We start from the raw sequence: 25,281 nt of genomic DNA on the forward strand, positions 1-25,281 counted from the left end.
CAACAAAGGAAAGTCCAAGACCAGATAGATTCACAGGTGAATTCTACCAAGCATTTAAAGAACAGTAATACCTATTCTCCTCAAACTATTGGAAAAATGAGGAAGCAAAACTTCCAAATACATTCTACAAGACTGGCATTATCTTCATGCCAAAGCCACACAAAGATACTACCAAAAAAAAAAAGAAAACCAGAGACCAATATTGCTAATAAACATAGACGCAAAAGTCCTGAATAAAATATTAGCAAAGCACATTCAACAATACTTTAAAAGGATCATTCACCTCAATCAAGTGAGACTTATTCTGGAGAGGAAAGAATAATTCAATATTCACAAATCAATCAACGTGATATACCACATTAACAAAATGAAGGATACAACTCATATGATCATCTCAACAGATGCAGAAAAAGCACTTGACAATATTCAACATCCATTCATGATAAAAACTCTCAACAAAGTTGAGTTTAGAGGGAATATACATCAACATAATAAAGGCCATATAAGACAAACCCACATCTAACATACTCCAAAGGTGAAAAACTGAGAGCTCTTCCTCTAATATCAGAAAAGGCAAGATGTTGTTCACTCTCAACACTTTCATTCAACATAGTACTGAAAGTCCTAGAAACAGCAATCAGACAATTTTTTTTTTCCTAACCTGGTACATTTTATTTTTTTTTCAATATATGAAATTTATTGTCAAACTGGTTTCCATACAACACCCAGTGCTCATCCCAAAAGGTGCCCTCCTCAATACCCATCACCCACCCTCCCCTCCTTTCCACCCCCCATCAACCCTCAGTTTGTTCTCAGTTTTTAAGAGTCTCTTATGCTTTGGCTCTCTCACACTCTAACCTCTTTTTTTTTTCCTTCCCCTTCCCCATGGGTTTCTGTTAAGTTTCTCAGGATCCACATAAGAGTGACACCATATGGTATCTGTCTTTCTCTGTATGGCTTATTTCACTTAGCATCACACTCTCCAGTTCCATCCACGTTGCTACAAAGGGCCATATTTTGTTCTTTCTCATTGCCACGTAGTACTCCATTGTGTATATAAACCACAAATTCTTTATCCATTCATCAGTTGATGGACATTTAGGCTCTTTCCATCATTTGGCTATTGTTGAGAGTGCTGCTATAAACATTGGGGTACAAGTGCCCCTATGCATCAGTACTCCTGTATCCCTTGGGTAAATTCCTAGCAGTGCTATTGCTGGGTCATAGGGTAGGTCTATTTTTAATTTTCTGAGGAACCTCCACACTGCTTTCCAGAGCGGCTGCACCAATTTGCATTCCCACCAACAGTGCAAGAGGGTTCCTGTTTCTCCACATCCTCTCCAGCATCTGTAGTCTCCTGATTTGTTCATTTTGGCCACTCTGACTGGCGTGAGGTGATATCTGAGTGTGGTTTTGATTTGTATTTCTCTGATAAGGAGCGATGTTGAGCATCTTTTCATGTGCCTGTTGGCCATCCGGATGTCTTCTTTAGAGAAGTGTCTATTCATGTTTTCTGCCCATTTCTTCACTGGGTTATTTGTTTTTCGGGTGTGGAGTTTGGTGAGCTCTTTATAGATTTTAGATACTAGCCCTTTGTCTGATATGTCATTTGCAAATATCTTTTCCCATTCCGTTGGTTGCCTTTTAGTTTTGTTGGTTGTTTCCTTTGCTGTGCAGAAGCTTTTTATCTTCATAAGGTCCCAGTAATTCATTTTTGCTTTTAATTCCCTTGCCTTTGGGGATGTGTCGAGTAAGAGATTGCTATGGCTGAAGTCAGAGAGGTCTTTTCCTGCTTTCTCCTCTAGGGTTTTGATGGTTTCCTGTCTCACATTCAGGTCCTTTATCCATTTTGAGTTTATTTCTGTAAATGGTGTGAGAAAGTGGTCTAGTTTCAACCTTCTGCATGTTGCTGTCCAGTTCTCCCAGCACCATTTGTTAAAGAGACTGTCTTTTTTCCATTGGATGTTCTTTCCTGCTTTGTCAAAGATGAGTTGGCCATACGTTTGTGGGTCTAGTTCTGGGGTTTCTATTCTATTCCATTGGTCTATGTGTCTGTTTTTGCGCCAATACCATGCTGTCTTGATCATTACAGCTTTGTAGTAGAAGCAATCAGACAATTTAAAAAACTAGACAAAAGGCATTCGGATTGGTAAGGAGTAAATAAAACTGTTACTATTTGTTGGTGACATGACCCTATTAGAAAACACTAAAGACTCCACTAAAACACTACTAGAACTGACAAACTCAGTGAAGTTGCAAGATACAAAATTAATATATAGAAATCTGTTGCATTTGTATACTCTAATAATGAAGTAGAAGAAAGAGAAATTTACAACTGCACCAAAAAGAATAAAATACTCAGAAATACACTTAACCATAAAGATCAAAGACCTATATAATGAAAACTAGAGGATACTGCTAAGAGAAACTGAAGAAAACACAAATAAATAGAAAGATATTCTCTCCTCACAGACTGGAAGAATTAACATTGTTAAAATGTTCATAATACCTGAAGCAACCTACAGATGCAATGCAATTTCAACCAAAATTCCAATATATTTTTCACAGAACTAGAACAAATAATTCTAAAACTATGGAACCACAAAAGACCCCAAATAGCCAAAGCAATCTTCAGAAAGAAGAACAAAGCTGGACAATCCCAGATTTCAAGATATACTACACAAATATAGTAATCAAAACAGTATGCTATTGTCACAAAAACAGACACACAGATTATAGAACAGACAAGAGAGCCCAAAAATAAATCTACGCTTATGTGGTCAATTAATCTATGGCAATGAAGGAAAGAATATACAATGGGGAAAAGACAGTGTTTTCAATACATGGTGTTGAGAAAACTGGGTGGCTACATGCAAAAGAATGAAACTGGACCATTTTCTTACACAATACACAAAAACAAACTCAAAATGGATTAAAGACCTAAATGTGAGACCTTACCATAAAACTCCCAAAAGAAAACTCATGCAGAAATTTTTTAGACACTGCCCTTAGCAACATTATCTAAGTTTTCTCAAGCAAGGAAAACAAATGCAAATATAAACTATTGAGACTACATCAAAATAAAATGCTTTTGCACAACCATCAACAAAACAAAATGGCAACATAGTGAATGACAGAAGATATGTGCAAATGATATCTAATAAGGGATTAACACCCAAAATACATAAAGAACTTACACAACTCAATACCAGAAAAACCCAAACAATCCAATTAAAAATTTGGCAGAATACCTGAATAGACATTTTTCTGTAGACAGAGATGACAGACAGATGAAAAGATGTTCAACATCACTAATCATTAGGGAAATGCAAATCAAAACCACAATAGAATATCACCTCACACCAGTCCAAATGGCTACTATCAAAAACACAAGAAGTAGCAAATATTGATAAGGATGTGGAGAAAAAGGACTTTCATGCATATGTAAAAACAGTATGGAGGTTCCAAAAAACATTAAAAGTAGAAATACCATATAATCTAGCAATTCTCCTTCTGGGTATTTATCCAAAGAAAATGAAAATACTAATTCAAAAAGATATACACATCTCTATGTTCACTGCAGCATTATTTACAATAGCCAGGATATGGAAGCAAACCAAGCATCCATTAATAGACAAATGGATAAAGAAGATGTGGTGTGTATATATATATATATATATATATATATATATATATATATATATGCAATGGAATATTACTCAGCCATAGAAAAGAATGAGAGCTTGTTATTTGAAATAAGATGGATGGACCTAAGAGGTATTAGGCTAAATAAGTCAGAGAAAGACAAATACCATATGATTTCATTTACATGTGGAATGTTTAAAAAAAAAAAAAAAACTCATACAGAGAACAAACTGGTGGTTGGCAAACGGGAAGTAGGTAGAGAAAATAATGAAATTGGTAGAGGGATTAAGAGGTACCAACTTCCAATTATAAAATAAGTCACAGAAATGAAAAGTACAGCATAGGTAGTATAGTCAATAATATTACAACAATATTTTATGGTGACAAATAGTAACTACATTTATCATGATAAGCACTGATTAATGGATAGAACTGAGGAATATGTTGTGCTCCTGAAACTAACATAACATTATATGTTAATTATACTTCATTAAAAAAATAATAAAAACTCTTTGCAAACTAAAAATCTGTTGAAAAATAATGCATCCATATATTACAGTATTAATTTGAGTAGTGGGATTTGGAGTGATTGATATATTCTACTTTGTGATTTCTGAGGTTCCCATAATTCTATCAAAAAACATCACCCTTCTGTACTACTGCTGGGAATGTAAAATGGAACAGTGAGTATGGAGAAAAATACAGCAGTTCCTGAAAACTTAAATAGAAGAAAGAGCATGTGATTCAGCAGCTCCACCTCTAAGTATATATACCCAAAAGAACTGAAAAAAGAGACTCAAGCCCATTTGTATTTAAACGTTCATAGCAGCATTATTCACAATTGCCATAAGGTAAAACAACCCAGATGTCCACTGACAGACAAACTGATAAACAAAAGGTGGTATATACATACAATGCAATGTTATTCAACCTTAAAAAGATACATATAAAATGGATGAAGCTCAAAGACATTATACTAAAGAAAACAAGCCAGACACAAAAGGACAAATATTGCATGAGTCCAGTTATCTTAGGTACCTAGAGTAGTCAAATTCATACAGAGTACGAGTAGTGTTACCAGCAATTGGGAGAAAGGGAGTAAGAGGGCATTATTGTACGATGGGTACAGAATTTCAGTTTGGAATGATGAAAAAGTTCTGGAGATGGATATTGGTGATGGTTACACAATAATGTGAATTGCTCCCATTGAATTGTATACTTAAAATTAGTTAAAATGGTACATTTTGGTATGTTTTACAATTTAAAAAAAAACACAAAACATAAAAATCAGAATTTTTAAAACAAATATTTTTATAATTTATTATTCTTTATTTTTATTAAGACTTTCCTTAGAGCAGTTTAAGGTTCACAGCAAAATTGAAAGTACAGAGAAAAACAATTTTTTTCAAAGAGCATGCAGTTAGAAACAAAACAGAATATACTATAAAATGTAATCATTTCCACTAACCTGAAATGGCTGCCATCCTAAAATTGAATTGGGATACAAACTTCTTTCTAAAAGTGAAAGAAAAATCACAGCAAATTTTTTTAAACCATAGTATTGATAATGCCTACCCAATAATTTATCACTACTAAGCATGAAAAATGTCAGAAAGTAAATTATATATTATAGTGACTTTTAAAATAAGGACTACATGGTTATTCCCACACTAATTTTTATAGCGAATTCTCTAGATTTCAGAGAAGTGTCCAAAATCACATAAACAAGTATAACATCAATGACACTTAAACACCACATACAAAGCAATTAGCAAAAAAGAAAGCTTTGAGGTTAAACAGTTTTAGCAATAAATTACTGTATGATCTTAGCAAAGTTAAACAACCTGTTCCTCTTCACCTCTTTCCTTATCTGTAAAATTGGGATGGTAAAACCTATCTTATAAATAACAGATTCAAACATCCCAGATTAGGTAAAATCCACCCACATAAACACTCAAATTAATCATTCAACATTTTATTGAATACCTGCTTTACAGTTACAATTTAGGTTCAATCTTAAAAGAGGAACTGGTATTCCACGGAGGGACTAGATTTCAGGAAAAAACATGAAAATATCAGAAGTGGGGGAAACACATGGTATGTAATTAAGGAACTTTAAATACCTATGAATGACTAAAACTTAAGACTACATACAGATGAACAAGTAGAAGGAGAGGAGGCTTGAGAGCAGGAATTTCTCACTATATAAACCACTTTCTAACAATATACCTCTGAGCTTCCTTCCATGTTTTGGTTTGAATGCTCTTGGTTTGCAGTCTGTCTTTCTGGTGTGTGCACAATAAACTTTTCCTGATTACTACTTCAATAATTCATTGGTTTTACCTCTGGTAATTCTAAACTTTTGACAGTCTGTGGTGTAAAAATGGGATCCAAAAGGGGTGCCTGCGTGGCTCAGTTGGCTGAGTGTCTGACTTCGGCTCAAGTCTTGATCTTGCTGTTGCCAAGTTCAAGCCCCACGTCAGGCTCTGTGCTGACAACCCAGAGCCTGGAGCCTGTTCCAGATTCTGATGTCTCCCTCTCTCTCTCTGCCCCTCCCCAACTTGCCCTCTATCTCTCTCTCTCAAAAATAAATAAACATTAAAAAAAATTTTTTTTAATGGGATCCAAAGACACCCCCCCCCAACCTCCCTTCCTCCTTAACTCTGAGGCCCCTATGGTCATGGAACCCACAGAGTCCATTTAATTCACTTTCTCACTGACTCTAGAGTTTGAAGTCAAGTCTCTCTTATATCTGAGCTCTGTTCTCTCCATTTTGAGCTGACTTTAATTTGCATACCTGTATTTTGTTTGTTGAAGCTTCTAGGTAAATCTTCCTATTCTACTCCAAAAAGAGGAGGGCAGGGAAACACATGGTTCCCTGTGTTTTAGAATAGCTTTTAGAAAGCAGGGCCCCTCATATCTAAGAACTCTTAGGGAATCTAAAGGTAAAGATGTATTCTACCTGGTTGGTCTATGGACCAGGATTTTGTGCCTTTTTGGAAAAATGGGTGAACTTCTAGAATTGTAGCGGCCACTGGAGGGCAACTTTAACTTAGAGAAGTGTATCTTAAAGCTGTGCCTTTGACAAGAGAAGATTTCAAACCTCTCAGAGACAACAGAATGCATTCTCTGATAAGCAGAAACTTCTAAAAGACACAATGACTGCAAAAATAGCTCTAAAAGATCTTTGCATCATGCAAACAAAAAAAAAGTTACTAGGGGGAAAACAAACAACTTTGCTATCTGAGCAGGTAACCTCAACTTCCCAGAAAGACAATTTAGATCCAAGTGTTCTTTTCTAAACTGGTGAATTTTGCAATATTATGGCTATCAGCTCATGGCTAAACTTTTTTAAACAAAAGCTACAAGATCTGTTTGCCTCTGTCTGTATGTTTATGTATGTCTATGTATGCATGTTATAGATGGGTAATATTTTTCTAATTCCAGATGCTATTGCCAGAATATGTAAGGAGCTCTATTTAATTGGCTTAAAGAAAAATAAGCACTTATAAATTAAGTACTCCTGAAACCCTCAGACATATAAAAACAAACCAAAATGTTTTTCAAGTTCACATGACCTGATACAACCTTTGATATGTAAAACCTAGTTTAAGTTTGTTGACTTAAAAAAAGCAAGCATGTCTGGGTGTCTGGGTGGCTTGGTTGGTTGAGCATCCGACTTCAGATCAGGTAATAATCTAGTGTTTCATGAGTTTGAGCCCCATATCAGGCTCGCTGCTGTCAGCTCAGAGCCTGCTTCAGATTCTCTGTTCCCTTCTCCTTGCCCCTCCCCCATTTTCGCTCTCTCAAAAATAAAACAAAAACATTAAAACAAAAGCAAACATGACTTCAAAATTTGTTGATAAGAAAAATAGTGTGATGGTTAGCTGTTTAATGTCTAATCCAAGAATAATTGGTAAAAATAAATAATTTAAATAAATGTAAATAAAAAGTTTATAACAAGTTAAACTAAATCATGAATATTTGTTGAGTATCTAAATCATTTGCAAATGAGATAATATACTGAATCATTAAATGCAAAACATAAGTTTATCTACTTTAAGCTTTTCTTTTTTTTTGTACAGTATTGTAGTATTACTAATACTTTATTTAAGGAAACTAACTTTAAACTTTTACTGAAATAAAACTATACATCACTACCAGAAATGAAAACAAAAAAAACAAAACAAAAAACTGTCACTTGCTAAAAACAGAAAGTAACCATACCTATGACTGTAATAAACATAAACCAATGATATTTCTACCTGCTACAGTTTGGAGCTTGGTAACTGCTCTTTTTGTTAAAATGAGTAATTAGCCAATATAAGAAAATTACTAAGGACATACAACCTCAACTAATAATTTTTCCCTGAAGCTAATAAGAACTACAGAAAGTTAAAAAGAAAGTATAACTATACCATTCAATATACTTTTCATCACGTCTGAGGGCCAACTAAAACTGACCTGAGCAAATCAGTGTTTTGGAAATGCCATTTAAAGGATGCTTAGGGGCGCCTGGGTGGCGCAGTCGGTTAAGCGTCCGACTTCAGCCAGGTCACGATATCGCGGTCCGTGAGTTCGAGCCCCGCGTCAGGCTCTGGGCTGATGGCTCGGAGCCTGGAGCCTGTTTCCGATTCTGTGTCTCCCTCTCTCTCTGCCCCTCCCCCGTTCATGCTCTGTCTCTCTCTGTCCCAAAAATAAATAAACGTTGAAAAAAAAATTTTTAAAGGATGCTTAAAGTCTGCTCTCTGAATTGGTTCCCATCATGGCAGTCCCTCAGTACTACTACAGTGTCTCAAATCTACCTCAGAGTGAATGGTTTTCATTGTGCATCTCCCTTGCACTACTATGCAAGGCTCTTATTTATGTTTAATTTCTAGTTCCATTTGTATCATCTGCTACAAGATAACCTAAATCTAGTTCATCTTCTAGGAGAACTCTTCCAATAAATTCAAGCTTTGGCAACTCTCCTTTTATTAATGACAAATTGCTTTCTATTGGCACCTGCCAACATTGTTTTACCCTAGCCTCACTTGCTCAGACAGTCTCAAAAGAGTCACTCAGACGTTAGTGGCCTAGGATTCATTAGAACAACCCCAACTTTTGGCTTTTTAATTTTTACAGACAGACAATAGATACTTGGGTCTATTAATAACTATATCCTTTGTCACATTAAAAACTATATTATAAAAAACATAGATCTCTAAAAGGTTTTTATAATTGTGTATGTATAAAGTTGCCAGTCCACAATTGCTTAATTCTTGTTTTTTACTAGGAATTAAAGATAAGAGTTAAGAAATCTAATTAATATATTTAATTAAAACTACTAGAAAGAGTAAGATTAAAAGAAAACAACAGTATATGAAAGTAGTTAAAGAAAATAGAACATGTTTTTGGACAAGGAAAGATATGAAGAACATGGGTATGTTGTTTTGGTAAAGGAAATAAAGGAAGTAATTTTGTCCAAAAGTAAAATGATTATTCCAGAATGAGAAAAAAAAAAAAAAAAAAAGACGTAACAAAAACTGGATGGATATAAAGTGTAGAAGGTTTATGGAAAAGGGATCTTGAGAAAGGAATTTTTTGTGTGGTCTAGCTAAGATTGAACTGGATTTAAGTTTGTTTTTGCAAAACTGTTCCTACGATAGTGCTTCATCTGCAAAGAGATTCATGGAAAAGACTAAGAAGTACAGGTTTCTGTTAACTTTAAGATCATAACAGTGAACTGGGTAAGAATTTCTAAAAATCTAATGAAAAACTGATTCATAAAGCTATTAACCCTAAGGTGAAGCAAAACAAGAATTACAGGAGACTGAATGAACTAACGAAGACGATTGTAATTTTTTATGATTTCATTTAAAATATTGCTGGTTCTTCAATGTCCTGCTTTCCAGATTTAAAAAGCTCCATTTTCTCCTCTCTTTTAAGCTATCTATAGCTTACAGTGATTCAGTAAAAACTACTTTTGTAAACAAAGGTTGAAACATTTATCTTTTTCTTTCTACCTGATCCCACCAGAATTTAAAACCTTTTATTAAATAGTCTATTTTTCATGACAATATATGTATTTACTTAAGCTCGATCTGATTTCCTTGTAATAGGACACAATTAGACAAGTCCTTAGCTTGGCTGCTTAGCCTGAAGAGCCCTGAAAAGTTCAATCTAAGATTCTTTATGAAAAAGTTCCAGCAAAGCAGATTTAAAAGAGCCTATATGGTCAGTCACTATTTTTGCTGCACTTATGTAAAAAGTCAGGCCAAATTTATTGAAACTAGACTCAATTTGCAAACAAATTAGCCTAACTGTAGTTACCCTAATAGAAATGGGATGATGACAGAAAAATTATGATTATGTTTTGGTAATACATCTAGTGCTATTAATTTTCCTTAAGGTTTTATTTTCTACTTATAAACTGAACTGGATCCTGAATTCTAGTTTCCTCCAATATCTGGCTAGAACTCTCCAAACTAACATTTCCAATTTCCTCCCATTCTTGTAACTTGGAATCACTGTGAAAATAAAACTGCCCTTTTCTCAAAGCCATGCAAACTAAAGCTGAACAACCTGATGTAAACTTCAGAGAAACCACCAAAGCAGCTCATGTGAGGAGGACAACGTGCCTGTTGCTATGTGGTCACTCAGCAAGATCACCAGTGACACTCAAACTGCAAACCAGGAAAATCTGTCAGATTGTTACTCTTGCCTTCATCCATCTAAAGATAATTTGAACCCAACATCTAGAAATTTTCTCAACTGGTTTCTCTCCAAACTCAGACACTGAATTTATAATCTTCTTAAAATATTAGCTCTTATTTTTCTTTTGCTTCCACAGAAATGCCTCTCTTTAAATTACTTGATTGCTCACACCATAGAGGCTTAATTTAGGTGGAAGTTCACCTGCAACACAGCCACTTAAAATAAAACATCTTCACCTTCATCCAATCCTGAGTCATCACAAAGATGTGACTGTTAATATATCATATTATGCTTATGTAAATACCTTTAAAAAACTGAAATCCATTTGATTTATTTACTTGGTTAAATCTTGGCACCTGGGAATCTGCTCTGGGAAATTTTCAATCTTTGGCTATTGTTCTCCTTAAATCACCTCTAATGCGCTGCATACTCTCCAAGGTTTTAAATGCCTGTCAGCAGCCACTCACAGACCAAATGGTATCCATCAGGATCAGACAACTGTATGAAATCAACAATAACCACATAAATGATGAAGATGGTGACCACGTGGCCCTTAGCCTAATAATCCAACTAATGACAACAGCAAAAATGTGATTCTTCAGCCTGAGTACTTCAATGGTAGAACCTGAAAATAACACTATACTGGTTGATCATACTCTCACCCTGCTGATAGAACCAAAAGGGGGAAAATGTTAAAATCAAAAACAAACGGAGAAAAGCCTTGAAAATTCCTCAAAGGGACAAAACCAGTTTAGTCAAACAAAGTCAATTGACCTTACTTTGTTGTAAGACTAACTTGACCTAGGTAATTTCCTTTTTATGCCTCCAGAAATCATAAACAAAACTTGAAACGTTTCCCAAGGCTGATATGAGATAACCACTAACCAATTCCCTACCTTAAGAAAAGGTTAATATTCGAATCACTGCGAGGAATAAGGTCACTGACTTCTTAGTACATAAGCCGCTTTATAACAATATACCCAAGAGCCTCATTCCCTTTTGGCTTGAGTGCTCCTGGTTCCCTAGCTGTCTCTTTGGTGGGTGCACCACAAACTTTAATTACTATTTCAGTGATTCATTGGTTTTACTCCCGCTATTTCTTAACTTTTAACAGCACCCACAGCAAATATTTCACGGGGTCACAGCCAGTCATTGATACTGGAGTAACCGTCACTACGGTACCACAGGCTAATTCACCAGGCTCCCCAGCACCTGCTTTTTAAAGACAACATTAATTTAATAATACCCTCCACTTGGCCTATGCGTCCACCGTGCTGTTCACCAATAAATGGTGGTTGCCAATAAACAGACTTTGGTAACCAAGCTTCCTGCATGGGAAAGGCTAGAGATAAAAAGAGAGGAGCAGAAAGTTCAAGGTGCCCCTAAAGGCCCGAACTCCATTAGAGACGGGCGACGATTAACGCCGGTTTCTCTCCTGCCAATATATTGGTGAAAGGAAGTGATCCGCGACAGACCGGCCTCGCCCTCAGGAAGGAAAAAGAAAGGTTAGCCCATTCAAAGCAGAGTTACCCCCAGATCCCCACCCCTCCACACTCCACCCCTACCCCACCCCACCCGCTTCCTCGGTCTCCCACCTCAAAGCGCCCGGCTCAGGACCACTAGGTACTGCTTTCAGCCACTCTCCAATGAAAACTTCCCGCCACCAAGCTTTCCTTTTTCTCTAGCTGGGAGCATCCGCCCTTCCGGTTAGGTCTCCTCAACCAATTGCAAGTAACACTCTTCTCTAATTGGTGAAGGGGTGTGGCCACCATTTGCGTCACCGAACAAGACTAAGGATGATTGGTCTATATTGGGAGCGGATTTCGCCAATGGGAAGCTGTCTTGAGGCTAGGGTAGGGGTGGCTGCGTGTTTCCGGAAGACGTGGCGGCTCTCCCCTGGGTTGTTTCCCGGCTTCTTTTCTCCCCACTTTGCTTAACGCCCTGGGCGCCCGGAGGTGCAGTAGCCGTTCCCCTCACCGCTGCAGCCATGATCTCCTTAACGGACACCCAGAGTAAGCACTCGCCCCGGTATCCCCGCCTGGAGCCTCACACACCCGTTGCTCGAGCTCGTTTCGCTCGCCCGCCCCTCTGCCCGGGTCAATGAATGAAGCTCCGTGTTGGGGGCGGCGGCCTGCCGGACTGAGCGAGGGATGCGGGACTGGGAGGGCTGCCTTGAGGGGTCGGGGGCTGGACTTGCAGTGGCAGACCTGGTCTGGGAGGCGGGTCGGCGGGGTCTAGGGAGAAGTCCGATCTGGAGTGGGGGGAAGCCTATGCTGAGCGTCTGTCTTGCACCAGGGTCTCGCCGCTCTCACCCCCAGTGAGATGGACGCTTTGTTCCTGCAGATGGCCACAAGAGAAAGTTTGATGCGCGGTACCCGCGGTTCATCCTTGGGGACGTTTCTGCACATGACAAACTTGGGGTCCTCTACAAGTTACTGGCCGGTTGTTTGGGAGGCGGTATTTTAGATGTCACCTATTGTAGGTGTTTGGGTTTTTTAAAAATATGCTTACACTTAAATATTTTGAGTATTTCGCCTTTTGCCACCTCTGGAAACCTTCCAAAAATTCCTTGAAACGACTTCACTTTTCTACCACCTAATGTTTCCGCAGTAGTAAAAAGCCATTTTGTGTTCAGTTAAACGATTTCTTTCCTTAATGTTGTCTATTGTGCTTTGTGGTTTGTTTTATTATTTTAGCATTTCTTTCTGCCTACCACAGAGTTCTCCAGGCTTATTTTATATCTAAGGTTAGCATTGCTATCTGTTACCATTTCTTTCATTATAACACTTCTACTTTTCTCACGCTTTTGTCAATCTTAATAGTTTTTGTATTTACATATCTGCCCAACAATGGGTCCTATCTTTTAATGGTCATGATAGTCTTTTTGTCTCACCTTGCTTTATCTGTCATGATTTTTTTCTTAATTATGCTTAACTTACTTTGATTTTCAAGATTTTAAAATCTAAACAGTCTATTGAAAATAGAGTTTCATTTAAAATGCTCTATATTAAAGCGGAGTCTTAAAGTTTGGATTCAAGTCATGGCTGAGTTGAACTTGACAGAGCTTCTGTTGTGTCCTATATACACTACCACCCCAATCAGGTGCTTTTCCTTCCAGTGGTTGGATGGGTCTACACCTTCGTGCCACCTGCACTGACCCCTTTTGGTCTGTTGGCCTGCTCTGATTAGAAAACATAAAGTCCTTTTTTGTTTCTTTTTTTCCTTTTTTCTTTTCTTTCTTTTTTTCTCCTTTCCCCCCCCCTACTGTTATAATAGAAACTAGCAATTGTATAAAGGCATCTTCTTTTATTTTATCAAGTGCTTTCATGTAAATCATTACACTGAATTTTTATTAGAGCCCTATAAGGCAGGGAGAGGTATATCTCTTCTATAAATTAAAAGAGGCTCAAAAGAAATTCAATGTGTGGTCATAAGGAAAGTGACAGAAGCAAGGCTTGATCCCAGTTCTCCTGGCTCAGAAACCTTTGTGTTCACTGGACCATACTAGCATCTAAGAAGACTTGACATAAATCTTATTTGAGATCTATCTTAGAATGATGTAATTCTTTCATAGCAAGAATAGTTGCAACAGTAGATATTTATCCTACACAATTATGCATTGATTTTTTTTTTTTTTGAGAGAGACTGTGTAGGATAGTCAGATCCTATTCTGTTTGTGATGCCGTGTTCTGTTCCTCTTGACTGAGACCCAAAATTAAAATTAGGTTGTTACAGGAAATTAGGAGAATTGTATACCTAAATTGCTGAAATTTATTTCTAATTCTACTAATTAGAAGAAGTACTTAATCTCTACACAGTTATTCTAACTATAAAGTATTATTTTTTTTATCTGAGTCTGATTATTACACAGATTAAAACTATGAACTATTATCCTTTGCACAGAGATTCTCTTCTGTTGAAGACTTCTTATAGGGACAGGTGCCTGATTTACATTCTTCCAAAATCCAGAACCAGGGGATTGAGTTGGAATGTGGGCAGAATAGGTAGGGAGTGTTCCCCCTTATTAAATTGATGAGAAAGGTTAAATTATACTCTTTGATGTTCATTTGCCGTATGTTTTAGTTAGGACAGTGGATTGGAACACAAAATGGTTAGTGAACCAAAAGCTCTTGGATTTCAAATGGTGTTTGTGTGTGTGTATTTAACTGCAGAAATTGGCCATCATTCAAGTGATTTGCCGAGATTATTCTGGAATCCTGATTCTGGGAGAGGGTGACAGAGCACTGAACAGAATCAATAGCAATTCATGATTGTTTTAAGGGATTCTATAATAGCACTCTCCCCACCCCCTCCATAAAAACACAAGATTTATTGAGGGGATGGAGTAGGGTATTTCCCATGCTGCCTGTAAATCTTTACATCATTATGTCACTTTGTCTGAAATTCTACCGTAATATTCAGTTGAGTGGTTCAATTAGCTGATATTCAGTCGAGTTCTTTATAATGAAATTTTCTGTTTTTTAAAAGGCATAGGAAGAAAGAGAAAGCTAATATTAAAATTTTTAAATAAGATACCAAAATGTTAGTGATTGCTATTGGATTAAGCGTATCTTTCCTTATAAAGTTTCCACAATAAGTTCTCTTTTTATTTTAGACAAATTTCATTAAGTTGTTTTTATTAGATTGTTCTTTAAAAAAAAAAAAAAACCACACACATGGGCAAGAGGAATGCAGATTTGATAGCTGCAAGGGAGGAAGGTAAATTTGTTTTTCTGGATATGATCCTGGTGATGAGCGGGCAACTCCATGTAGGGCTTTACTAACCAGAGGGCTTATGAATGCATAAGCCTAGGGAAGATGGGAATTCGGGAGATGAGAAAAGGGCACAGTGAGGCCAGTTAGAGACTTTTGGCCCATTCAGGTCCGGAAATAACTTGGTAACATGATGCCAGTACCAGTTTGGGCAAATATGTCACAGGCAACTGTCTCCTCCTGGACTACACTGGATGAAATAGTTTTGGTTCCCCTGTTATGGTTTTTAAGCTGTGGAGTCCAGAAACAGGGTTTGAATTCTAGCCTGACTCCACGCAACCATCACTCTTCCTGCCCAGCTGTCCCCCCACCTCCAAGGCACCACATACATACATTTGCTGATTCTATGAACAGATGAGTTCCTAATCTGTGATACGTGGGGCGGGTGCTACTTTTCACCTCACATTTTTGTTAAAAGAATTACAACATATTTGTATAAACACTTCAGTGAATATGAAACCATATCCAGATATTATCTTTTTTCACAGCAGTCAATTTTTAATACTTCTACTAACACCTACTTAGTTGTGTTAGGTAACAAACTAATCCTATTAAACTTGAGTCACCTAGAGATGCTTCTCCCAGAAGCTCAGTATGCTCCAGTGCCCTTGAATTTCATTTAATCAAACATATTTAACCTAAAAAAAAGGTAAGAAAATCCTGTAGGAAGGGGTATCATGTAATAGGTAAGGACAGGGACTGAGTCCAAATGGTTAGCCAGAAGTGTGACTCCAGGTATATTAAGTCATCTCTCTAAACTCCTCTTACTCGATCTCTAAAATGATGTAATGATACCTACCTTGCATTAGTATTGGGAGGATTAAGTTATGTAAGGCAAGCAAAGCACCTCCTAATGGCTAATTCATGGTAAATTCTCAGTACATAGTAGGTGTATTTCTATATAATTCCTTTCTGCTGAACAAACCTCTCAAAATTTTTATGAAATCATTAGGACAATTTATGAAAAGTTGGAAGTTAGTCATACTCAAGTAACTCAGCTGTCGATGACTAAATCCTAACTACTAAATAGTTATACAATGGAATTTTACTTGTTCTTTTGTCCATGTTTTCCTCTAGGAAATTATGTCTGACAGCTAAACAGTTATTTTGTTGAATTCTCTTAAGGGATTTAAGCATGAAACCATTAGCTTCACATTTTCATAGGATTTTGTGTCTGTGGAATACATTTATCAGTATATTTATAGACTAGTACCTGAATTCTTTTAGACTAACTTTGGGAGAAAAGGTAGCTGGAATGGAAGGCAGTAGATAACTGCAAATTGAGGACATGGGGGATATAGAAAAGGTATATGATAGAAGTATTCAACTCATCAGAACATTTTACAAGTCTTAAATTTTTTTTTAAGTGGCTCTGACCTAGATTTGGGCTTTCTGGAGCCACAGCCAAAAAGTTAAGTAACAGATCAGAAATCATTAATGGTGTATTTAAAATTGAGTTTCCAGGGGTGCGTGGGGGGCTTAGTCAATTAAGCATCCTACTTCTGCTCAAGTCATGATCTCTCAGTTCGTGAGTTCCAGCCTCTCATAGGGCTCTGTGCTGACAGCTCGGAGCCTGCAGTCTGCTTCAGATTCTGTGTCTCTCTCTTTCTGCCTCTCAAAAATAAATAAACATTAAAAAAATAAAATAAAATAAAATTGAGTTTCCAAAAATATGGTAGTTTTTGCTCTGATTGATTATTTCAAGCAGATAGTAAGCGTCTAGGTAAAATAAGGATTGGTGAGTATTTCCTGACAGCAAAACTAAAATGATCAAGGTGACTTAGTGGCTTATGCTTTTAGCATTAACAGAAAAGGATAACTGTAATCTTAGAAAGTTAGGAATCTTCAGACTGAAAAGAGAAGACCAAGAGAATGTGAAGGTAATAAAATTATTAGTTTTATATACAGGATGAACATAAACTTCAGTGCTTATGCTTCATTCACCATCAGATAGTACCTAGAAGAGATACAGGCATTTCGGAGTCTTTGAATAAAAAGAGTAAAACTCCAGAATATTAATATTAAGTACAACTGTGTTCTTTGAAACTCTGGAGTGCTGCTTTTAGGACTCGTACACTAAACATGTGATTGGATTCATGGTTTAGGTAATTTATAGAAGATAAACCCATACCATCAAGAAGTTAAAAGTTATACATAACCTTCTGAAAATTAACTTTTGAGGAGATGGCAATGTGATTCTCAAAATACTGTTGTTGTAAGAAGTGTATCATGGAGTGAAGTATACCGTGCAGACCCACTGTAACATTTCCACTGGGTTAAAGAAGGAGTTAGATGAAAAGAAGGAAGAAGTAACTGGAGATATTGTGCATATAAATAATATCATAGAATATGAAAGAGATAAATAGTAAAAGTAAACTCATATATTTATGCCTGGTGACAGAGGAGTTCTTGGGAGGGAAAAAATTTACAACCCAAGATTTAGAATCCTGATTATCTTTCTCTGTTATGCATATGTTTATGAGAAGTGCTGTCTCTCATAAATTCATATTTTATATGTTGAGGTTATTTGCTGATGTTACTTTGTTATAGACCTTAATGAATGTCATAAAGTTAACCTGCAATGTTAGGAACCTATTTTCTTATATCATCCAAAAGAAAAACTGAGAAACTTTCTTACTTAATTTATAGGGATCTTAATGTAACTTTAATTTTTCTCTACCCTTAACTATATAATTTATATTGCAGAAATTGGAATGGGGTTAACAGGATTTGGAGTGTTTTTCCTGTTCTTTGGAATGATTCTCTTTTTTGACAAAGCACTACTGGCTATTGGAAATGTGAGTTTTTCAATATATATTTTAACTAAATTCGTAAGGAAATTTTAACTGCAAATGAATTATTGCCTGCTGTTAGGTTGGGGGAAACAATTCCCTATTATTCATGTAAAGATTCCTGTTAGCTTCTCTGTTTCCATCAGGAGTAAAACCTGTTTTCTGTTTAAATAAAAGGTAAACACTTAAAGAAGTTTTTGAATAACTACTCTGTTAAGTGTTTGATGTGTGATATACAATAGATTAAATCAAGGCTGCCTCTAAATAGGAGTTCAAAATAAATGACTTGGTAGCCCCCATGTCTTGGTAAATTTATAAATATGTTTAACTTAAAACATATGACTTTAGACATTTGGTTCAGTAGCATGAAATAGGTTTTTAAAAGCCATTTAAACCTCTTAATATATCTGTATATTTTAAGAGTTGACTTCCTAAGAAATGTGTATATTGTTTATTTGGACTGTACTTTGTTGTCCATGTGTGGAGGTTGTGCAAGAGTGAAATATCTTAGAAGTGTGTATTACTGTTGGGCTTGTAATTGGAAATTGGAAGATATAAAGGGTAACAAAATTGTTCAAAATCGACAGGTTAATTAATAACATATAAGTAGCATTGGTATCTGAGAATACAAAGCTTAACCATTAGGTTCAATCAATATTTGTATGAAAATTTTTCATTAAAAAACACAGTTATGAAATGGGGCACCTGGGAGGCTCAGTCGGTTAAGCCTTCAACTCTTGATTTCTGTTGAGGTCATGAACTCAAGGTTCAAGGGATTGGAAACCACCACCACCATCACCCTGTGGACGCTGAGCCATTCAGCCTGCTTAGTATTCTTTCTCTCCCTCTCACCCTCCCCTAATTATGTGTATGTGTGCACACGTGTGTGCATGCTCGCTCTCTCTCTCAAAAAAAAATAATAAGTAAATAAAAATTAAATAAAAATGTTTCATCCCATTAAAAAAAAAAAAAGATAGGAAGGAAGGCAAGTATTGGGAATAAAGCCTGGGAAAAAACAAGCTTTTACTAGATCACCATTTCTTGTTCACTATCTGAAAACATACAAAATATATATTTGAGAACGTGGCTTTATTTTTATTTCTCTGCCACCAGATATTCTGGAATTAGTAATATTAATTCCTCTTCCTGGCTTTTCATGGTTTCTTCATCATCTTGGCCATGTCAGTACTTCTCCCACCCACAGAACACCTCTAGCCTAGGGTGAAGTGTGCAAAACCAGGAATACCTTCGGGTGACATATTTATGGGCAGCCTTCTTTTTTTGCCCTGCTTCTCATCTGCTTAGCCAAGCCCTCTCCATCTAGTTTACCTGGGAAAACCACTGCATGTGCACATGCCCTTCGGTAACATCTAATCTTTAGTTCTCTTTTTCTGCATTTAATCAAGATAGAAGAGGACTGAGAAGACTGGACTACAACTACAACATTAGCATGCTTAGCATACTCCTTGGTTCTGCCTCTTCGTGTGCACTGTAGTTTTCTCCAGCCAGTTGCCCACACTAAGAGCCAGATGTATTTCTTTTTATTATATTTAGCTTTGACCTTGCTTTTCAAATTTATGCAGTGTGTGTAACTGCTTTTTCTATCTTGCATTTTCTTTCTCTCCTAGGTTTTATTTGTGGCTGGCTTGGCTTTTGTAATTGGTTTAGAAAGAACATTCAGATTCTTCTTCCAAAAACATAAAATGAAAGCGACAGGATTTTTCCTGGGTGGAGTATTTGTAGTCCTTATTGGTTGGCCTTTGATAGGCATGATCTTTGAAATTTATGGATTCTTTCTATTGTTCAGGTAAGGCAATTTTTTTATTTTACCTTTTCTCTTTCAATGAACCAGTACCTCAAATAATTATTACAAAAGCCCAGATATTTGCATCAGCATGAATACAAAGACCATAATTTTCTCAAATGGATTTTTTGTTTACATTGAATCCTTTATTACAGCTTTAGATAATTCAGTCAACTATAAAAGTGTTTATCAAATGTATAAATAGTATACATTATCTTGTATTTTCAATGCAATAAAATTCATTTTATTGGGATTTTAAGGCACTGTCTTTTCTATTAAGGCACTGTGTCTGCTATTTTTATCAACTAAACAGTGATACATACATACAGCATTTTAATACATAGAACCTAATACTGCATAGTTACTGCCACTTGATGACAATTCTTTTAGTACATACTCATATTAGAAAATTTTGTGCTAAATGAACTATGTTAGATTTTGATCAGTTAACATTTTACAAATGCTAGTTACTAAGTGAATAAATAATAGCATGCAATGTGAGAAAATACCTTTATATAAGGTAAGTTTATTTATTCAGGAAATGTATATCCTTTGTCTTCTATCTGCCAAATACCATATTCTTCATGGGAAGACATGAAAATGAATTAAGTGTCAAATCCGCCTTAGAAAATCTCTCATTTCTGATATGGGCACTAGACTATAAATATCCAGTAGTAGGGGAGCCTGGGTGGCTCAGTCGGTTAAGCATCTGACTTCAGTTCAGGTGATGATCTCTTGTTTCATGGATTCGAGCCCCGCATCAGGCTCTGCACTGCTACAGAGCCTACTTAGGATTCTCACTTTGTCCTCTCTCTCTGCCCCTCTCCTGCTTGCACTTTCTCTCTGTCTCAAGATGAATAAATAACTTAAAAAAAAAAGAATATAGTAGTAGTAATAATAGTAGTAATGCTGTTACAAATGTATAAGCAAAATACTATATGAGCATAATTAAGAAAGATCAAATCCAGGGAGAGGAAAGAAACATTACCACTAAAGGTAACATTTGAAATTTGAAGTCTCCAAAACATTTAAAATTTTAATAGGATCCTTTCTTTTTACTTGGTTAGCAATTGATTTTAATAATAAAGAATATGTAAGTTCTGAGAACCTTTTTTTCCTTCTTCCTAGGGGCTTCTTTCCTGTGGTCATTGGCTTTATTAGAAGAGTACCAGTCCTTGGATCCCTCTTGAATTTACCTGGAATTAGATCAGTAAGTAATCATGTATTAGAAATAAAATTTTTAAACCTACAAAATAAATACTGTGATGTTCTTTACTTCTAGAAATACAAGTAATTGATGTTTTTATTATGATATAAATTGTTACATTGCCATAGATTACCATGAATACCAGAGAAAATAATCATTGCTGACCTTATAAAACCTGGAATTTTGTTTCACTATATCCATTTAATATTCTTGTTTTATTTATTTTTTTTTAATGTAACTCAAATTTATATGCTGCCTTTCTCTTTGAAAGTTCTGGTACTTTTCAATTAACTTTTATATGATCTCTAATTTTAGAAGCCATTATATAAAAAGGACATCATTATTTCTAGTAAATATTATTTTCTTTCTTAGTATCACCAATAGCATGCATTAAGACAATTAAATCAAGCACTAATTATACTGGAAGTCAGATGATAAAATGCTGTTCCCAACTCTGTTCCACAGTTTGAATGATCTCATCAAATCTGTTCCTCCAAGATGGGCCATCAACATCCTAAAGTTGTTTACAGACATTTGTAGATGTTACTAACAAAGTCCATAGCATTTACTGGATTCTCAGAGAGCTAAAGGATGGCTCACCCACAGAAGAATAGGTACCACTGTAAGACAAAAATCTCATTTTCAACCTCAAGTCGATTTTAGAGTCAGAATATTACAGCCCAGACAACCTTGATGTTTGATGTTACTTTTGGAGAGAGAATGTTGTGCTTTCTCTACACATAAATTTAACTGAAAATCCTAATGAATCCATGGTACTTTCAAAGCAACATTTAGTTTCAGTGCACCCATTACCTATTTATAATAATATAAAAGGTTGGAATATGTATATTCTGATTTCATTTGCATTAATCTCCAAACTCATACTGTAGTAAATGTTGTTTTTACTTAGAATAGCTTTTGAATTTACTGAAACTTCTAGTTATGCAGTTGTAATCATTATTCATGTCCTTAATTTAAGGATCCTTCATTGTTTGCATAAACACCCAATGCTGTCAGTTATGTTTCCTATCATTATTACTTTCTTATAATAAATTCTTAAGTAAAAGTGTGAATAGTGAAATGAAAAGAAGGGTTAAATGATTGCTAGAGTTTGATAGTATTGTGACCACTTGGGTTACACAACTTTTAATATATCCACTAATTATTTTGTTTCAATATTTGCATCACCATCTGGAATGCTGAAGAAGGCCCAATTGCTTTATATTTGGGGTGGAGTAGCCAAAGTAAATAACCACTTAACATTAACGTGTGTTAAAATTTATATTCTGTAATTATTAATTTGTGCTTGCCTCATTACATCTATTTTTAATGTCATTGCCACTTTCAGTCTGAAGTCCAGAATACACATTTAAAGTATTTTTAGTCAATAGCTGTTGTTAATTGTTGAACTTAATGGAGTTAAATCTGTTTGTTCAAAGACTACATAGGCCCAGAAGAGATCCACAGTAATGGTCAGTGGAAATATCTTATTGGGTTCATTAATGCATGAATGGCTGACATTTCAGCTTTTTATTTTTTTATTGTTTTGTTAAGCTAGCAGTGTTACCTTCATTTTATCCAGTTTTTTTATTCATTGTGTTGCATTTCTTGTGTTGCACCCTTAAAGTCATATGCATAACATGTCATGCAAAAACAACCTCAGAAAAGAAAAATTTTTATACATATTTACATGTCAGAAGATTGTGGTGAGTAGTACTGGATTAATCATTGTCAGTCACACCTTAAATTGCCACGAATCTTACGAAGTTGGGTTTTTTAAATCAACATATAAAATGTTGATATAATGTTTTTGTAATGCTCTGGGCTTTCTTTTAATTATCTGTTTTTCTTCTCCTTGCAGTTTGTAGATAAAGTTGGAGAAAGCAACAATATGGTATAACAACAAGTGAATTGAAGACTCATTTAAAATATTGTATTATTTATAAAATCCTTTGAAGAATATTCAGCACAAAATTAAATTACATGAAATAGCTTGTAATGTTCTTTACAGAAGTTTAAAACGCATAGTCTACAAAGTACCAATAGCAGTTAACAAAGAAGCAATGAGAACAGGCTTCTAATCAAGTGATCTGAGAAGTCAGCAAGCAAACTAAAGGAGATGAACTCTAGGTTACAGTACTTATTGAAACTCTTGAAGGCGATTTTTATTGTTTATCCACAATGTGCGAAAAACAGCCATCCTTGGAGAACTGTGGTGCCTGTTTCTTTCCTTTTTATTTTGAAGGTGCAGGAGCACGCATAGGCATTTGCTTTTTAGAAATATCCACTGGAATGGCAAAAATATTTCCAGTTGCACTGTGTCTCTGAAAGTGATGCATGAGTTAGATTGGATTATGTCATTTTAATGTATTAAAACCAAGGAAAACCCAGTTTTGATGTATGAATCACTTTTTTTTTGTAAACATATGGCTAAAATAAAACATTTGTGGTTCTTCTGATTCTTAATATTTTAGAGCCAGATGAAAACTGAACTAGATATTCACTGTTGGAATACGCAAAGGTCATTTATTCTTTATAACTGAACACTCCAGAACTACTCATAAGTCTTGAGAGTCTAACTTGGTTATCTATATCCTACATTACATGTAAGCATCTAACAAAAAGCATTCTTAACCATGAAGTAGTCTGTTACATTGAATAGTCTTTTATTTAAGATACTAAATGATGCAAACCAAATGGATTTTTCCATGTCATGGTGTAGTTTTCCTTTCTTTTTTGTTTTTGTTTTTGTTTTTGATTTTAGCAGTGGTTTTACTGTTTTGCTTTTCATAAATAACTATTGGTAATGTTTACTTTAAGATGTAATATGTTAAAAGGTTAAACTTACAGGTATTTGTTAAGGGCTTTTCATGTAAAATTGAGTTTTCCTTTACTTTTAGCTTTTTCATAACATAAACATCAATACGCATGACGAATGCTTCATAAGATGCTTTGTCTTGAGTTCATGGAGAAAATACCAGAATTCACATGCTAAGTTTAGTTTACTGTAATTAAATGGGCTATAGTTTCTTAAAAACATGACACTAAAAAAATATGTTGTTTTTCCTACTATTGATGCTTGACTGGCAGTAAGAAACAGTGGTTGTTTCTTGGTAGTTTTCCAAGTTGACAGCTTTTCTGGTAGATGTAAGAACACATTTCAACAGCCACAGTACTATTTGTTATACCACTAATGATTGCATTATTTACCTTTTTTTTTTTAACAGTTGCAAAGCTTTTTAATGCACAAAATCATAATTGAAATTTGTGATTTTTATTTAGAAACATGTCTACAAAATATATCATAGCTTATATTATTTTTAGTTAAATCTCAATACACAGGGAACTCCCATTCTTGCTTGTCGAAAGAAGGAAAGACTTGGTATGTAGTTTAATGGTTCAGTCTTGTGGATTACTGCCTTTTGGTACTGGTATTTGACTTATGACATAATCTGTGAAACTAGATGATATTGACAAAATGAGACTCCTACCTCAATAGTTCATGGAATAATAAGAGACCTAGTGTTGTGTCTAATGTTCTTCAAAAAAGTAATATCCTCATTTGGGAGAGTGTCAAATATATACATATTTTGGGGATCGACTTATACAAGTTGCCCTGTAGGACTCTTCTACATATTTTTGACTGATCCATATTATTTTCAGTGGCTAGATAATTCTACCTTTTTAGAACAAGAACAGTATCTGTTAATGTAAGGAACATGTGTATTATTTAACTCCTTTGTAGACATGAATTTCTATCAAAATGTTCTTTGCACTGTAACAGATAACTTTTTCAAAATCTTATTTCAGAAGCATTATTAGAAGTTGTGTAAAGGATTTGATAATTTCCCAGTCCTTAGTAAGATTGAGAGGCTGGAGCAGTTTTCAGTTTTCAAAGAGTCCACAGTTAATCTCAAATGTGAGTTTGGGACTGCTCGGCAGCACTGTATATTTCTTATTCATAACCACTGATGAGGCTCTATTTTTAAACATATTAGTCTTCTGACAGAAAGCACTGTACATTGTATTGTTTCTTCCTTTCCAAAATTAGCCTTCTGTCTTTGTGACAAAAATGTACTTTGATCATTGCTATAAAGATGGAGGAAAAGGTCTAATACTACTTAGCCTTAAGTGTATCTGGCATTGTTCAAATGTATTTTCTGTAACAGAAACATACTTGCAATGTTTTACTTTTCCCCTTATAAATTGTAATTCCTGGAATACTGCTGCTTTAAAAAGTCTCACAGTCAGATTATATGATCTAACAATTGAATATTGTAAATACACTTGTCTTACCTCTCAATAAAAGGGTACTTTTCTATTAATTGGTGGTTGTCTTAGCTCCGGCTGCTATAACAAAATTC

At 35.4% G+C, this 25,281-nt stretch overlaps 2 protein-coding genes across 3 annotated transcripts in view; one reads left to right on the forward strand and one right to left on the reverse strand.

The window, feature by feature from the left end:
* The window catches only part of RECQL (RecQ like helicase), a 56,747-nt gene extending 44,712 nt beyond the window's left edge, over positions 1–12,035 (reverse strand). The window contains exons 1-2 of one of the 2 annotated variants that reach the window (XM_047065956.1): positions 11,937–12,035; positions 5,114–5,160 (exon numbers count right to left, since the gene is read on the reverse strand). In XM_047065956.1, coding sequence (XP_046921912.1) covers positions 5,114–5,129 — 16 coding nt within the window. In that variant the 5' untranslated portion in view covers positions 5,130–5,160; positions 11,937–12,035. Of the gene's footprint in view, positions 1–5,113; positions 5,161–10,645; positions 10,931–11,936 lie in introns of those variants that run through there. The other variant, XM_047065957.1, reaches the window with a different exon arrangement.
* A 198-nt stretch (positions 12,036–12,233) lies between these two features.
* Positions 12,234–23,376, forward strand: GOLT1B (golgi transport 1B). Its single transcript, XM_047066922.1, has 5 exons — positions 12,234–12,353; positions 17,821–17,912; positions 19,535–19,713; positions 20,839–20,920; positions 22,779–23,376. The coding sequence occupies exons 1-5, from the start codon at positions 12,329–12,331 to the stop codon at positions 22,815–22,817; spliced, it is 417 nt and encodes a 138-aa protein (XP_046922878.1). The 5' UTR covers positions 12,234–12,328; the 3' UTR covers positions 22,818–23,376.
* Positions 23,377–25,281: the final 1,905 nt, after the last annotated feature.

The sequence above is a fragment of the Lynx rufus genome, unplaced genomic scaffold (assembly GCF_022079265.1).
Source record: "Lynx rufus isolate CCGP_SWC_20201006 ecotype Redwood Valley unplaced genomic scaffold, mLynRuf1.p SCAF_7, whole genome shotgun sequence".
Classification (NCBI taxonomy): Eukaryota; Metazoa; Chordata; class Mammalia; order Carnivora; family Felidae; genus Lynx; species Lynx rufus.

Excerpts from the sequence above, each read along its gene's own strand:
- GOLT1B (XM_047066922.1), top strand. The coding sequence starts at position 12,329 with ATGATCTCCTTAACGGACACCCAGA. Across the intron at positions 12,354-17,820 it reads CTCCTTAACGGACACCCAGA|AAATTGGAATGGGGTTAACA; the intron begins GTAAGCACTCGC and ends TTTATATTGCAG. Across the intron at positions 20,921-22,778 it reads ATTTACCTGGAATTAGATCA|TTTGTAGATAAAGTTGGAGA; the intron begins GTAAGTAATCAT and ends TTCTCCTTGCAG.